Source organism: Furipterus horrens, unplaced genomic scaffold (genome assembly GCF_987537825.1).
Source record: "Furipterus horrens unplaced genomic scaffold, mFurHor1.1.pri manual_scaffold_10, whole genome shotgun sequence".
In the NCBI taxonomy this organism is placed as follows: domain Eukaryota; kingdom Metazoa; phylum Chordata; class Mammalia; order Chiroptera; family Furipteridae; genus Furipterus; species Furipterus horrens.
The window spans coordinates 63449076-63462407 of record NW_028327180.1 but is presented as its reverse complement, the minus strand read 5'-3'; the positions used below and the strand labels follow the sequence as shown (position 1 = coordinate 63462407).

At 58.7% G+C, this 13332-nt stretch overlaps 1 protein-coding gene across 2 annotated transcripts in view; it reads right to left on the bottom strand.

The window, feature by feature from the left end:
- The window catches only part of UNC5A (unc-5 netrin receptor A), a 56217-nt gene extending 43331 nt beyond the window's left edge, over window positions 1-12886 (bottom strand). For both annotated transcript variants that reach the window (XM_090287937.1, XM_090287938.1), the window contains exon 1: window positions 12589-12886. In XM_090287937.1, coding sequence (XP_090144063.1) covers window positions 12589-12658 — 70 coding nt within the window. In that variant the 5' untranslated portion in view covers window positions 12659-12886. The remainder of the gene's footprint in view (window positions 1-12588) is intronic.
- Window positions 12887-13332: the final 446 nt, after the last annotated feature.

Sequence of the window (13332 nt, the reverse complement as noted above, 5' to 3'; positions counted from 1 at the left end):
TCTTCTCCACTCCCTTCAAAAGCTCATGGGGCCCTGGGCCCTCACCCCACCCCCTTGCACAGACAGATGCTTAAAGGGGCTGGGGCTGGGACCAAGCTCTGTGGTGGCCTCAGTGTGATGAGAGCAAGTCCCTCCCCCTGCGTGTCTGCATGCAGGGAGCTCTGCACACAGTAAGCACTCAGCCTGCTTGTCCTGCTCCTGCTGCTCCCCCTCTGAAGCCTTCGAGGACCCCAGCCTTTTCTGGCTCTGATGGCCTTCCATCCCAGCTCTACAAATTCCTGCCCACCCACCTCTTCCCTAGCTCTTTAATGTTGGCTTTGGGCTTCTGACACTGGCCCTCAAGCAGCTCATCCTGCCTCTGAATGGCGCAGGTAACCTCCAGGGACTGGCACAGGTGACCCCCAGGGACTGGCGCAGGTGACCTCCAGGGACTGGGACAGGTAACCCCCAGGGACTGGCGCAGGTGACCTCCGGGACTGGCGCAGGTGCCCTCAGGCCTCCTCTGAGTAGCCTTTCCCCACAGCTTCCTCGCAGCTGCTTCCCCCTCTTTCTCAAAGCTGTAACTCCTCCCTGGCTCCCACCGCCCACTGCTGTTCAGGAAGGTCTTTCTCAGCCTCCTGTGTCTCACCCGCTGGCCCAGCCCTGCTTTCTAGGGCTGCACAGGACAAAGCCAATCCATTTCCCTCCTGTCTTCAGTGCCCTGAATTAAACAGGACAGCCCTTGCCACCTGGACCTTTTGAGGATCTCACCTAGGACAGAACTTCACAGCTGTCCCTTCGTCACCCACTGTATCTGCGAGTTCTCACCATCCTGTTACGTTCTCTTGACTTACCCTGGCTGCAGCCAGCTTCTGTTGCTTATGACCAAAGTGCTCTGTCCGATGGCCATGCTTGGGGCAGGGCCTGGCAGGGGGAGTTCCTGGTGGAGCTCCCACCCTGTGGAGCCCTCTCACTCTTTCGGCTTCTTCCCCATGGTGGCTCCCTGTTCATTTTCCATGTCTGACATCAATTCCCCTGGCTCAAAAGCCTGAATCATGTCTGTCTCTCCCCCACCCCTCACCCTCCATATGCAATACCCAGAGGCTTCTCTCTAGTGTCTCCCACATCCGTCTCTCCTACTCTGTCTCTCTTACTCTGTCCCTGCCACCTACCTGCTCGCTGGGAATGCAGCCCTCGGCATTCCTTGCCTGGATGGTGCCGCAGCCTCCTGGCTGGTCTCCTTGCCTCCAGCCTCTCCCTGCTCCCATCTATCCTCCGTGCACTGCCAGATTAATCTCTCTTAAGCACCGCTCACTGCCTGTCACTGCCCAGCTCAACAATAAAGCCAGCTCTGTGGCTTGCTGATCCCCACAGGCACTATCTGCTCCAGCTGGGCTGCACCTCCCACTCCCCTGTGCGCACGCTGTCACCAGGGAATGCCTGTGTGCTCTTCCCATCTCTTCACTGTCTGGCCCAATCCCACCACATACCAAGGCCCCTGGTGGAGTCCCTCCCCCCTCCTCTGGTCTTGGGGTCCCCACAACTCAGGATCAGAGGACACTGAGGTTGGCCAGGGACCAGCCCTGAAGCCATAGGCCAGCCTGCAGGCCAGCAGGTGGGTTGTCCTTGCCTGGCCTGTCTGGGCTCATCAATGTTGCCATGACCCCTGCATGTCCTGGGGAGCCACCTGGCTTCCAGGCTGCCAGGGGTCACACATGGACATGTCACTCTGGGTGAGTCATCCTTTATCCTGTCAAGCTTCCTTCTCAAGCCCTCTCTTGAAAGTTCGTCACCCCAAAATGAGCACTTCCCAAGGTTTTAGACCTTTAGGCCGTGCCCTTGATGCTCTGCCAGGGCTGTCAACCCAGGACCCTGTGCCCACCCCACAACATACACATATACTCTTCAGGGGTGGGTCATGGGGGAGGCCAAAAGGGAGCACAGCTGCTGCTATCCCTGCAGCATGGGTGGCAGCTCCCGTTTCTGGAGCAGTCACTAAGTGCCTGGTATTGGGCTAGGGGTTCCACATAGATAACTCATTTCACCCTTTCATTTCCCACACTTTCTGGATAAGAACACCAAGGCACTGAGAGCAGAAGTCACCTGCCTGAGGTCACCCACTTTTAGGATTCTGACCTGCCCTGTCAGCTCCATAGCTCTGATTCTCAACCACAACCCTCTGGTATCCCACCCCTCAGCCCACCAAAAAGCCTGGTGCCTGGACAGAGCAGCCCCTCCAAGCCTGCGGAGGTGGATGGGAGGTAGAGGCCTAAGGAGCCTTTGTCACTCTCTTCCTGTGACCAGGGAACAGCAATGTGCTGGAAACAGCTCAGCCTGGCTCCTGGGCCCATCAATTAAATTTCTGGAACTTTGCAAGCCAGATGACATTACATTGGTAGCTTAAAATAGGCTGTGGTAGGAGTATTTACACCAAGGAAATTGGCAAATCGGTCCCCAGCCCTCCTGGAGAGCCACTGTTAAATTCAGTAGCATGTCTCTGCTGGGAGGAAACACTGGCCACCCTCAGAAGGGCGTCTTGGCCTATGGCAGGTGGGCTACAGGTGATTCACACCAAAGACAAGCCCCCAATGGAGCCAGGGCTCTGAAAGTAAAGGGGTCTTGAGAGGACCAGGTGTGTCTTAAAGAGGGACCTCTAGCTCTGTGATCCCAAAGGATCTGGAGGAAAAAGGAGTCTAGAAAAGTGTCAGGGCAGCTGCCAGACATCTAGGTAGGCTCAGAGTCTGGCCAGACCTGCCCAGCATGGAAAGATGGCCTCATACCACACAGTCGCCAGTGAGAGGAACAGAGCAGAGAACTGAGCCAGGCAGGCTGAGGTTTGTGGGGAATGCTAAAGCTATGTGGGAGTTGGGCAGGGGGTGCTTCGAGGAGGAGGACCAGAAAAGGGTGGGCCTGTTGATGGGGGTGGGGGAGCACTGGGAAACCAGCCTCCGCACTGCACCACTTTGCATCCGAGGACACTGCATGGAGAGTGAGGACAGTTCTAGTAAGAAGGCATTCAAGACTGGAAGGCGAGGTCTGGGTGGGCTGAGTGGTTGTCCTGAGTGAGGCTAGGTCTGCTAGTCCTGGTGAGTCACGAGGTCCTGGCAAGGAGCCTGCAGAGCCCACTGCTGACCTCTGAGAAAGTGGGGCGGCGGGGGGGGAGCGGTCATGGAGTAGGAGATGCATGAGTTGTGGTCTAGTTTCCAGAAAAGAAAGTTGGATAAAGTGAAGGCATCAGTTAGACTTACTGAGTACAAGCAACAGAAACCAATTCTCATAAATCTAAGCAAAAAAGGGCAAGTAATGGTGAGAAATTGGATTGTTAAGAGAAGGAAAAAGGGGCTTAAAAAGGGGGCTCTGAAGCAGAAAAGGTACTGGGACAGGGGGAATGACTTCCTTGTCTCTCTTGGACGCTGCTGCTGAGATGAAGGGGTCCACCAAATATCCACGAAGGCTGCATTCTGGTGGGACCGGGAATGAAAGCTGAACAGATATCAAACCCAACAACTGGAATAGCCATAGCTTGGTGAGCCTGTTGCAAACCTCAGGCACGAGTCTCGTAGGCCTTCTTGGCCAGCTGCAGATGAGCAAGGGATGTGAGGACTCCCCAGACTGGAACATTACACCAGCTTCCCTCATTACAGGGTTACGGTTGGCAGATCTGGGCCAGACTGGATTTCAGCCAGGCACCTGATAAAATATCTCAGGGTCAGCAAATGGAGAGATAGGAGCCAGGTGACAGCACATTTAAGGGAATGCAAACCTGTTGAATGCTGACCATTGTTTCTAGCACAGCCAAGGTGGATGCAGACTCAGGTCCCTGGTGCAAGTCAACATCGTTACTGAATACTTGGACAAAACGTATTGGTGACATACTGGTTAAATCTGAGGCGATGTGTCCATCCCTTTTCAGTGCACAGGAAGCTGTGAGTGGTGGCAAAGACCCTGAGTAACAGGACAGTGGCATTGGTGGCTTGGGCCCAAGCTCTACTACATAATGATAAGCACCCAGCTGTGCTAACTGGCTCACACTTGGCCAAGCATTTGAACTGGACCAATGAGGAAAGACCTGGACATCTGCTGAACGACTGAGTGGGGATGGTCTCCATCCCTTCCCCACCACATCCCCAGACAGGGCCTGCAAGGATATAGCTCTGGTTACTCCTGGCAGCCACCTTGGGCCTTCCAGGGGACAGGCTGTTGGAGAGTGATACCAGCACCCCAAGAGTAGAAATGAGGTGGATCCTAGTCACAGTGTTCTCCCTGGATCCAACCATGCCTGAAGCCAGAGATGCTACCCCTGGCTTTTCAGTTACATGCACCAATAAGGCTCTTTCTCCCTCTCTCTCTTTTTGGCTTAAGCCAATTTGGATTGGGATTTCCAATATTTGCAACAGACACACTTAGTTTCCTGTACTGGTCTATGAGTCCATGTTGGGCGTTGTGTCACAGCAGGTGAACACCTGGGACTGATGTCCAGAGGCAGGAAACAAGGATGTGGGGGGCTGGCAGGGGGTCTCAGAACCAGGCTACTGAGAGGACTGGAGGTGCCAGGCAGGAGCTCTGTCTTAAATAAAAAGGGGGAAGCTATCCTGAGTGGTCCTAGAAGGAAGAGCCAAGAGCCACTTAGGGGAGCTTATAGGAGAGGATCCCCCTCATTATAAGAAATTGGCTTTGAACAGAAGACCTGCGGCCCTGGGCAAGTCAGAAAGCCAACCCGCAGGGCGTTTGGTAATACAAACTTGTGGCTGGACAACAACTCCACCCAGGGCAGGGGTCCAGAGGCAGGACAGAGGGAGGATGGGCTGGGGATGGTGAGGTGGTTAGCCTCAGAATCAGGGTACCCTGACTCTCTCCTGCGGTCTTTCAAGCCCATGGAGCACCAGACGAGCCCCCCGACAGAAAATAAGCACATGGGAGGGGATGGAGTCGGGGAGGGGTTCAGCCAAGCAGTTACAAGGTCTCAGCTCTGTCCCTTCTGAGTTTCTGTGTCCTCATCTGATAAATGGGACTAATCTCACCTACCTCGTTTGTCGTCAGAGGACGCAGAGACCAGCTCGAGCTATGGTTACTGCCAAGTTAATGAAGAATAAAAAACGTGACAGCCAGGGAAAGCTCCTGCTCTAACTGCCCCCGGCTTCTCTCCTCCTATCAGGAGAGTGCGTTTGGGTGTCAAAGACCTGGACTGGAACCCGGGATGGCCGGGAGTTGGGGCGCCGCGCGCCCTCCCTCAGCTGTAACATGGGACCACCACAGCGGTGCACTTGAAGCCCTTGACCTCCAGAAGGTGCTCAGGGGGTTGGGGCGCTCTCCTCCCATCCGCGGCGAAGGCAGCCGAGGCTCTCCAAGTTCTACACACCCCAGACTGCCAGGGGGCCACCGCCCAGCCCAGTCGCCGGGCCGGGAAGGCAGCGGGAGCGAGGGCGGGGGCTGCTTCTGGCACAGGAACCCGGGGAGGCGGAGGCCGCCAGCCGCATGCCCAGAGGCTGGACGCCTGCTCCCCGGGCGGCAGCCGAGCGCTCAGCCAGGAACTTGTTAACAGGCCCCGAACAAAGAGCCACTAATCCGGCGGGCGGCCGCAGGCGGAGGGACCCCGCCCCTTCTCGGCGCCGTCGCCGCCGAGTTCACCGCGCCTTCTTCATCCGCACCACCCGGGGACGAAGGCGGGGGCCGCGGGGCAGGACGCGCCGGTCCCCGCCCCGACTCCGGCTCCTATTGGCCCAGGCGCCACCGCCCCAGGGCCGCCCACGTGTCCCGCAACCCTTCAGGCCCGAGGCCGGCCTCCAGCCCCGGACCCCGCCCGCCAAGTACGCCGAAGACCAGGCGGGGTTGTTTTGGGGAGGGGGTAGGTTCTAGTCACGCCGGGACGCTAAGTCAGTGCTCCTACCTGCCTGCGTCTGGCACCCTTTTTTGGGGGGGGGGGGGATAGTGATGAGAGAGGGTCTGGAAAGATACAGACATGGGAAAAACCAACAGCCCCTAGACTCCACCTGGTCTCCACCTCAATTAGGAGTGGGGAGGGTCTAATTCGCGGTGTGCCCCCTGCAGCCTGCCAACTGGACATGCTGGGGTGGGAAGGCGAGAATTCCCCCTGCTACCCTGGCTGGGGCGGGGTGTGTGTGTGGGGGGCGGGTGTTGTAGAGCAGCGGTGGGAGATAGGATCCAGACCTTCTCCCCAGGAGCCCTGCAGCTGTCCTTCAGGCTCAGTCCATGTAGACTGACTACCCCTCCCCAGATCCCAGCCACATGTTTGCTTGGAGCTCAAGGTGACCCTGAGCCTTCCAGACGGACACAGCTCTGACATCCAGGCATGGGGAGGGGCTGGTCTAGGGGATTCACCCATCAGGATGCTGGCACTCCACGCTCTCACCATGGCCCTGCTCATAGGCAGGGACTTCATGGCCCCCTCCCCTACCTGAAGGGGACCTAAAATGTGCCCCTTTGTGACCTACTCTGGGGATTAGCAGCTGCCACTCAGGCTTTTTATGATCTCTATAGTCTCACCCTCGCCCCTTCTCAGGCAGGACTGGGATGGGCAGGCCAACAGCTACGCCTGGGGGCTATGACACTGTGACTTCTATATGCCCTGCCCTGGGCATCAAGGGGGCAGACAAAGATGCCAGGCCTGTCCTTGTCCCAACCTGGAGACCTTCCCTCAGGCCTCTGCCCTCCCACCTGGACGCCTCGCTGCCACTCTCCCACAAAGGGGGCACCAAGGACTGCCCGCCCCTGCAAGGACAGCATGGAACAGTGCCTTCCGCCACATCCATCCCCATCAATTGCAAACAGTTATTGAGTGCTTACTGTGCACTAGGACTGACATGCACCAGGCTGTCTAATCTGCACAACTACCCCGTGAGGCAGGTCCTTGTATGACTCCTTTTGACTGACAGGAAAACTGAGGAAATACAGGGAGGAGTGGGTCCACAGCCAGGCCTGGGGTAGGGGGTGGGGCACCTACGCGACTTAAAGTTTGCACCCGAGGCACCTCCTTTGCCTCCCCTAGTCCCAGACCTGGTCCAAACTCAGACCCTAGAACCTGCCAACTCAACTCACCGCCTCCCCCACGTTGTGCCTGGGGGTCTGGCTCCTGGGGCAAAAGGCTGCCTGCTGCATCTGACACAGTTCCTGGGAAGGGAGTGGCCTCAGGCGCAGGCATCTAAGAAGGGCTGTTGGTGCCACCGGGGGTGTTTACCAGCTAAAGCAGAGCCCACTTCCTGGCATGGGTGCAGGGACTCACAATTCCTTATTTTGCCACACAGCCGCCCTCAGCTCCATGGCAGTAGCCACCTGGCTCCAAGGATGCAGGCGACTGCTCCCAGGATGATTGGTGGCTTTGGCAGGTGCTGGACAGGTGTGAGCAACTCCTGGGGGAACCTGTTGCTGAGTGCACAGCCCAACCCAGAGTCCCAAGGCAGCCTCCCTGGGTACCAGCCTCTGCCCCAACAGTCAACAAGTCCAATCTTTTAGTTCACAAAGAGGCAAACAGCCCAGAGAGGTTAAGTGATTTACCCAAGATCACAAAGGAATCAAATGTCAGAGCCAAGACTGGAACTGAGTTCCTTTCAGGGCTCCCACCCGCCTTTGCTACTATGTTCCAGGACAAGTTGAGCCCAAATAATCATCTTCACAGAACCACAAACAAAGCTCTGTACACACCGGAGAATTCTGTGTCTGAATCAGCCTGAGTCCCTGCAGGGGGTGGAGAGGTGCAGACTGGGGCGGAGGCAATGACTACTGCAGGGACCCCTGCAGAGGGCTGGAGCAGTAAAAAGTGAAGCTCGCCCACGAGGGACCTTCTTTCCTACCTCTGGGCTGGGGCCCTGGCGCAGCTTAAGACCCCAACTGTCCTAAACTGTACCCCTTCAAATGCCAGAAAAATGGAGGAAGGCGACCAACAAATCATAGGCGCTTGCTCCAAGTAAGGTGTTCTCTCTATATTGCCCATCAACTTACTACTCTAACCCCAGGAAGCAGATGTGACCCCATTCAACAACGTGAAATAGGCTGGGGGTAACCTGGGCTGATCTGCTTCCAAAGACCCTACCCTTTCTACTCCACCTGATAGGAAGAGGGGGCTGATGCTCCCCAAAAGGCAGGAGGACCCTCTGATGCCACTCCCATGGGAGCAGACAAGAGGAACAAAGGTGTGGGCTACTAGAATTGGTCACAGAAAGCTGAGCACCCACCTGGATGGAAAGAATGGTTGGGGTCCAGAGCTGGGTTCTCTTGAGGCTGTTTCAACCAGGAGCCCCAAGTAGGCGCTGCACAGAGCAGCCCAAGTCTTGGTGTCAACCCCAGCCCTGAGGATGAGGGTGGGGCTTGAGGAAGAGGCCACCAGGAGGGATTGTTTGTTCAGGATGGGCAACACCATGACTCCCTGATCCTTGGCTCCACCTTTCAGGGATCTGATTCTGCAGCTCTGGGACCCACTTACATTATTTGCACAAAAAAGACACCCATCTGGGTACACCTATGCCTGGGGGGTGGGGCAGCGAGGTTCCTAGTCAAGAGACACGGACATACAACCCGTGTGAGGAACCCACAAACACGGACACTTGTGACAGCTGGCTTGCCATCTGTGTGAAGGGCTGGCACACAGCCACCCCATGGTGGGGCCTCACCTTGCTCATCCCTGCCCTGGACAGGTGCCATTTCCAGTAGCCCTGGAGCAGGGCAGTCTGTTTTCGGGGACAGGAGTGGGAAGGGCTGCTGAGGGGGCAAAGCAAACCTCCCCCCTTGCCCAGCCGCAGCAGTCCTCCCTGCCTAGCCAGAGAGCCCCAACTCAAGTGGAGGAAATAAAGAGAAAAAGAAGCTCACTGGGGGCTGAGAGCAGGGTCCTAGTACCAGACAATGGAAACACTGGTGGGAGGCACTGCAGTGAGCAAGGGGCCTCAGGCCCCAGGTCCCGCATGCCTCCCCACGGCTGAGGAGCTAGTGCCTCTGGCCAGTACCCCTCAGAGCTCATTACTGGCTTGGCCCTTGCATGGGCCCTGAGAGGAGTTGGGGAGGCCTTCTGGAGTGGCTGGATTAAAGCTGGAGGCTGAGAGAAGCAGACCAGTACAGACAGAGCTGAAGATGTCGAGTTGTAGGCTGGGGAGCATGGCTGGCAGTGCTGGGGGTACAGGGTTCCGCAAGACAAGGGAGCTAGTGAGGAAGGTGGAACTTGTCTGGGGGTGTGGAGTGGAGGCATGGCCCACCAGCAGGCAGAGAGCCAGGGAGGCCATCTCCTGCCCAACAGATTCACCCAGTGAAGTGTAGTGGCTTGGGGGCTTCCCCAGGGGACCCCAGGCTTGGGGTTGGAGGCAGGCACTGGGAAGGCACAGCTTCTGGCCTGGGAACCAGGGCATTAGTCTGAGTGGAGGGGATTCAGGAGGGGGATGAACAGGGGTGGCCATGGCAATGACCTAGGTGGGAAGGGTGAGGGAGAAAGGGCTTGTGGGGAGTGACAAAGGAGGAGAGGGACATGAGTAATGTCACAAGAAGGACTGAGCTGGAGAACTTGGTGACAAATTAGAAATGAAGCGTGAAGGAGAAGGGAGAGCTGAGGGAGACTCTAAGGTTTCCAGCCCCGGGCTCGGGGAATCGGGAGAGGGAGGATGGCAGAGCTCCTGCCAGGGAGGGGCGACAGGAGATGCGGAGCCTGGAATGAGCAGGCCCAGGCATGCATGTGTGTGCACATGTGATCCGAGGTGGTAGCTAAGCCCAGCACTGGCGCCTTCACCTGGGGAAGAGGTCCCCTATCTGGAGCCCAGGGCAGTTCCTGTCTTCTAGACTGAATGACTTGAGTCTGTAGATCTGTGGCCCGGAGCAGCACAAGGTAGGAGGAAGGGATGCAAGATGGTGGGGGCCTGGGGAGCTTGCAGTGAGATGGTGGCTAGCTCCTGGCTGAGGCCAAAGTTGGCTGCTCCTGGAAACCAGGCCAGTGCTTCTGGGTTGGGGTTTGGCACTTGCATCAATGCCATCCCTGGGATCCTGCAGGAAGCCCTCACCACACACACAAAGGGGAGTCAGAAGACCAGCCCTCTTCTGGAGACACCCACCCACAAGACAGAGTGAGAGCAGGATACCTCATAGTCTTAAAGAATTAGACACCTTCCTCCTCAGCCAACTGTTCCAGTCTGGGGGTGAGCAGTGGACAGAGTGGTCTAAAACCAGCCCTGAGGATGGGAGTGGGTCATGAGGAAAGGGCAACCAGAACAAATTACTGGGGTCAGGATGGGCCAGCTCCCCATGGCCCTTTCCCCAGGACTGCAGAGATCTGAGAAAAGAGAAATGTACAGGTGTGCATGGCCCACAGGGCCGGGGAGGCAGGTGCCAGCTGGGTGACTGGATACGAAAGGGAAAATCCTGTGAGACAGGCGGGCCCCTGTGTGTGGAGGCATAGAGAGGGGACCCCCAGGAGAGTGTGCTGAAGGGACTGGCTTTTGTGTGACCCAGGGTGGACGCTCAGCCCAGGAAGCAGGAGGCCGAGGTTGTGCAGGCCCCGGGCGCCCCCTGCCGCCTGGCTGGCTGACCCTGCCTCAGCCACTCACATCTTTCCCTGGCTGATGTTGTCGAGGAGCTGATGGGTGGTGCAAGAGAAGCCGGGTCACCGCAGGGCCAGCTGCTCTGGGCACATGAGCCCGGAGTCTGTGGGGAACAACAGTAAGGGGCCTAGGCCAGGTGAGAAGAGGAGCCCCTCCCACAGACCTGTGAGTGGGTACCTGGAGGCAGGCTCTGATTCCGGCCAGTCCTGCGGCTCAGGGGCCCACCTGCCAGCTCCCCGGACTACCTCAGGCCAGGCACCAACAGGTGCCCCACCAAGCAGGGATGCAGTTCCCCAACTCCAGAGCCTCCTGAGGACTCCATGTGGCAGTATCGCCCACCATGGTTGTGGTTCTGTCTTGCCAGCACCCATTACGCCCTCATGTCCACATGCGCACCCGTGCACCTCTCACAACCCTCACACAAGTGCATGGGCCACACACACCAGTGCTGCACACACTGCCAGGACCTGTCTTCACCAGGTCACATGTGCCAGCCCACAGTCCTCACACGTGCTCACTTGAACAATGTGTAGATGTGACCACATAGCCCTTTCACACATCTGGCTCCGTAAAGCTTCCCTGGGCACCTCAGTACCCGGCAGCACCTACCCTGAGTGAGGAGCATGAACACCCCAGCTCACCATGGTCAGTGGTGCAGCCCGCACCCCTTGTGTGTGGCACGTACACTCCTAACATGCACATGTGTGTGATATGAACACACACCCAGCGGCAATGCAGCCTCCCAGCTCGGTCGGGACTCAAAGGAGAGGTCATGAGGCAGAGAAGGGTTTGTTCAGCTGGGGGGATGGTGGGGTGATGGAGAAGGGAGACAGAGTGGATGGGACAGGGCAGAGAGAGGACTGAGGAGGCAGGATGGGAGGGTGGCCAGACAGGGTGGGTGCAGGGTGCACTACGCAGAGTCCCTTTAAAGAAACAGCTATCGGCCTCACTCATTGGGCTGATCTCTGAGCAATCACTCATTGATCTCTGATCAGTCTGGCTTTGAATCTCAGGAACCCCAACACTCCCTCATGACACCCCTGGGATTAAAATGGCCTGGCCAGGTGGAAGGGCACCTCCCAGGTTCTTGGGGCAGCAAGAATCAAGAATTGCTAGGGCAAGCCCCATGCCCTCTTGATCACATAAATGACCCCCCTCCCCAACACACACACACACATAAATAAGTTCAGCTCTGCTAAGTGCATGAGTGGGGGCAGAGATCAGGAGGCGCCAACAGCTCTGCCTGGGTGGAAGCTCAGGGACAGCAGACAAAGGATGCAGGGGACTCGCCCCCCCACCCCCACAAACACCCCCAGGAGGTGGGGTGAGTTACCAAGCAGGTTAGGGTGGCCAACCAAAGGGACATAAAGGGAGGTGGGAGGGCTGTGTAGTAAAAGGGAGAAGGGAAGTGGCAGCGGACCCACCTTACACAACCCTGGCCCCCATGCACCAGGGGGCCAGGAGCCACAGCCTCCGACGGGCCCCGCAGTGCTCTATGCGGGCTGCAAGGGCTGGGGGCTGGCGTATGCGCCTTCACGCCTGAGTGCGTATGTGTATGAGCGTGTGTGGTGGGGACAGAAGAGGACACTGTGTTCTGGACGTGGGCAGAGGCCAGGTGCCAGGCTGGGAACTGAGTAGCTGTTTGAGGCAGATGTTACCGGGAAGAGGTATCTTAACCCCCCTCCTCGATTTCCTGGGGACTGGGATGTAGTCAAAACCCTCTAATCCGCGACCCTCCAAGTCAGACTCCCCCGGGCGTTGATTCAAACCCCTGTCCCTGCTCTGGGGCCGGGCAGCCAGCGAACTTCCCCCGCCCGGAGGCGTGGGGCGTCTGCACTCGCCAGCCTCGCGTGCTGACAGCAGCTCCTGGACTTGGCAGAATCCAGGATTCCGGGGAAGCGCGCGAGGGGAAGCTGCGCAGCAAAGAGAGGCGGCTCCCGCGTCCCTCCTCGCAAAGTTTGGCCTCGGGGGGCTTCCTACCTGATCCGGCAACGCGGGTCAGGGACAGCCCCACCCCCAGCAGCGAGCATTCGCGCGCACGATCCCTCGCAAACCTCCCCAGAGCGTGCACGTGACTCACCCGAACCCTGAAGCCAGGCAGCGAGGACTATGCCCAGAAGCGCTGGCCACAGGCCGGGCCGGACGGCCATGGCCGCGGGCGAGCGGGCGGGCCGGGCGCGGGGCCCCGCGGGCGGTAGGATGTCTTTCAGCGCCTCAGCCCAGAGCTCCAACCTGGGGCTCCTTCAGGGCCCATGCCAGTGGACTGAACTGCCTCCCGGAGGCCGGGTATAGGGCGCACGCGGCGCGTGGCCCCCTTGGGCACCGGGAGCACAGCAATGCAGCCGGGGCGGAGCGCAGCGCCAGCCACGCCGCGCACCGACCAGCCGCCTCTCGGACCCCGCAGCCGGGGAGCGGGCCTGCGGGCGCAGCAAAACCCGGACTGGAGTCACGGAGCGGGGCGGTGGCAGGGTGGGGCGAGAGGAGGAAGGCGGGGCCGAGCCGGTCCGTGCCGCGTGCGTCGGCTACCTCCAGCTCCGGGGATCCCTCCCGGCGATGCTCTAGGCTCTGCCGGGGAGGGGTTGGGGTGGTTAGCGGGGAGGCCTCCCGTCGCCCCCTTAGTCTCCAGGGACCGGGCCAGAAGTCTGAAACCCGGAGTGGATCGGTTCTTGGATCCGGGCTCTCCTGGGCCCTCCAGTCAGCGCACAGGTGGCTCGGGAGGGGCCCAAGGCTGCGGCGACCCCGGCGCTGCGCCAGCCTGCAGAGAACAGCTCAGGGCAGGAGTGTCCGGGGCAGGTTCCGTTGCAGTCCCTTCCCTCCACCCAAC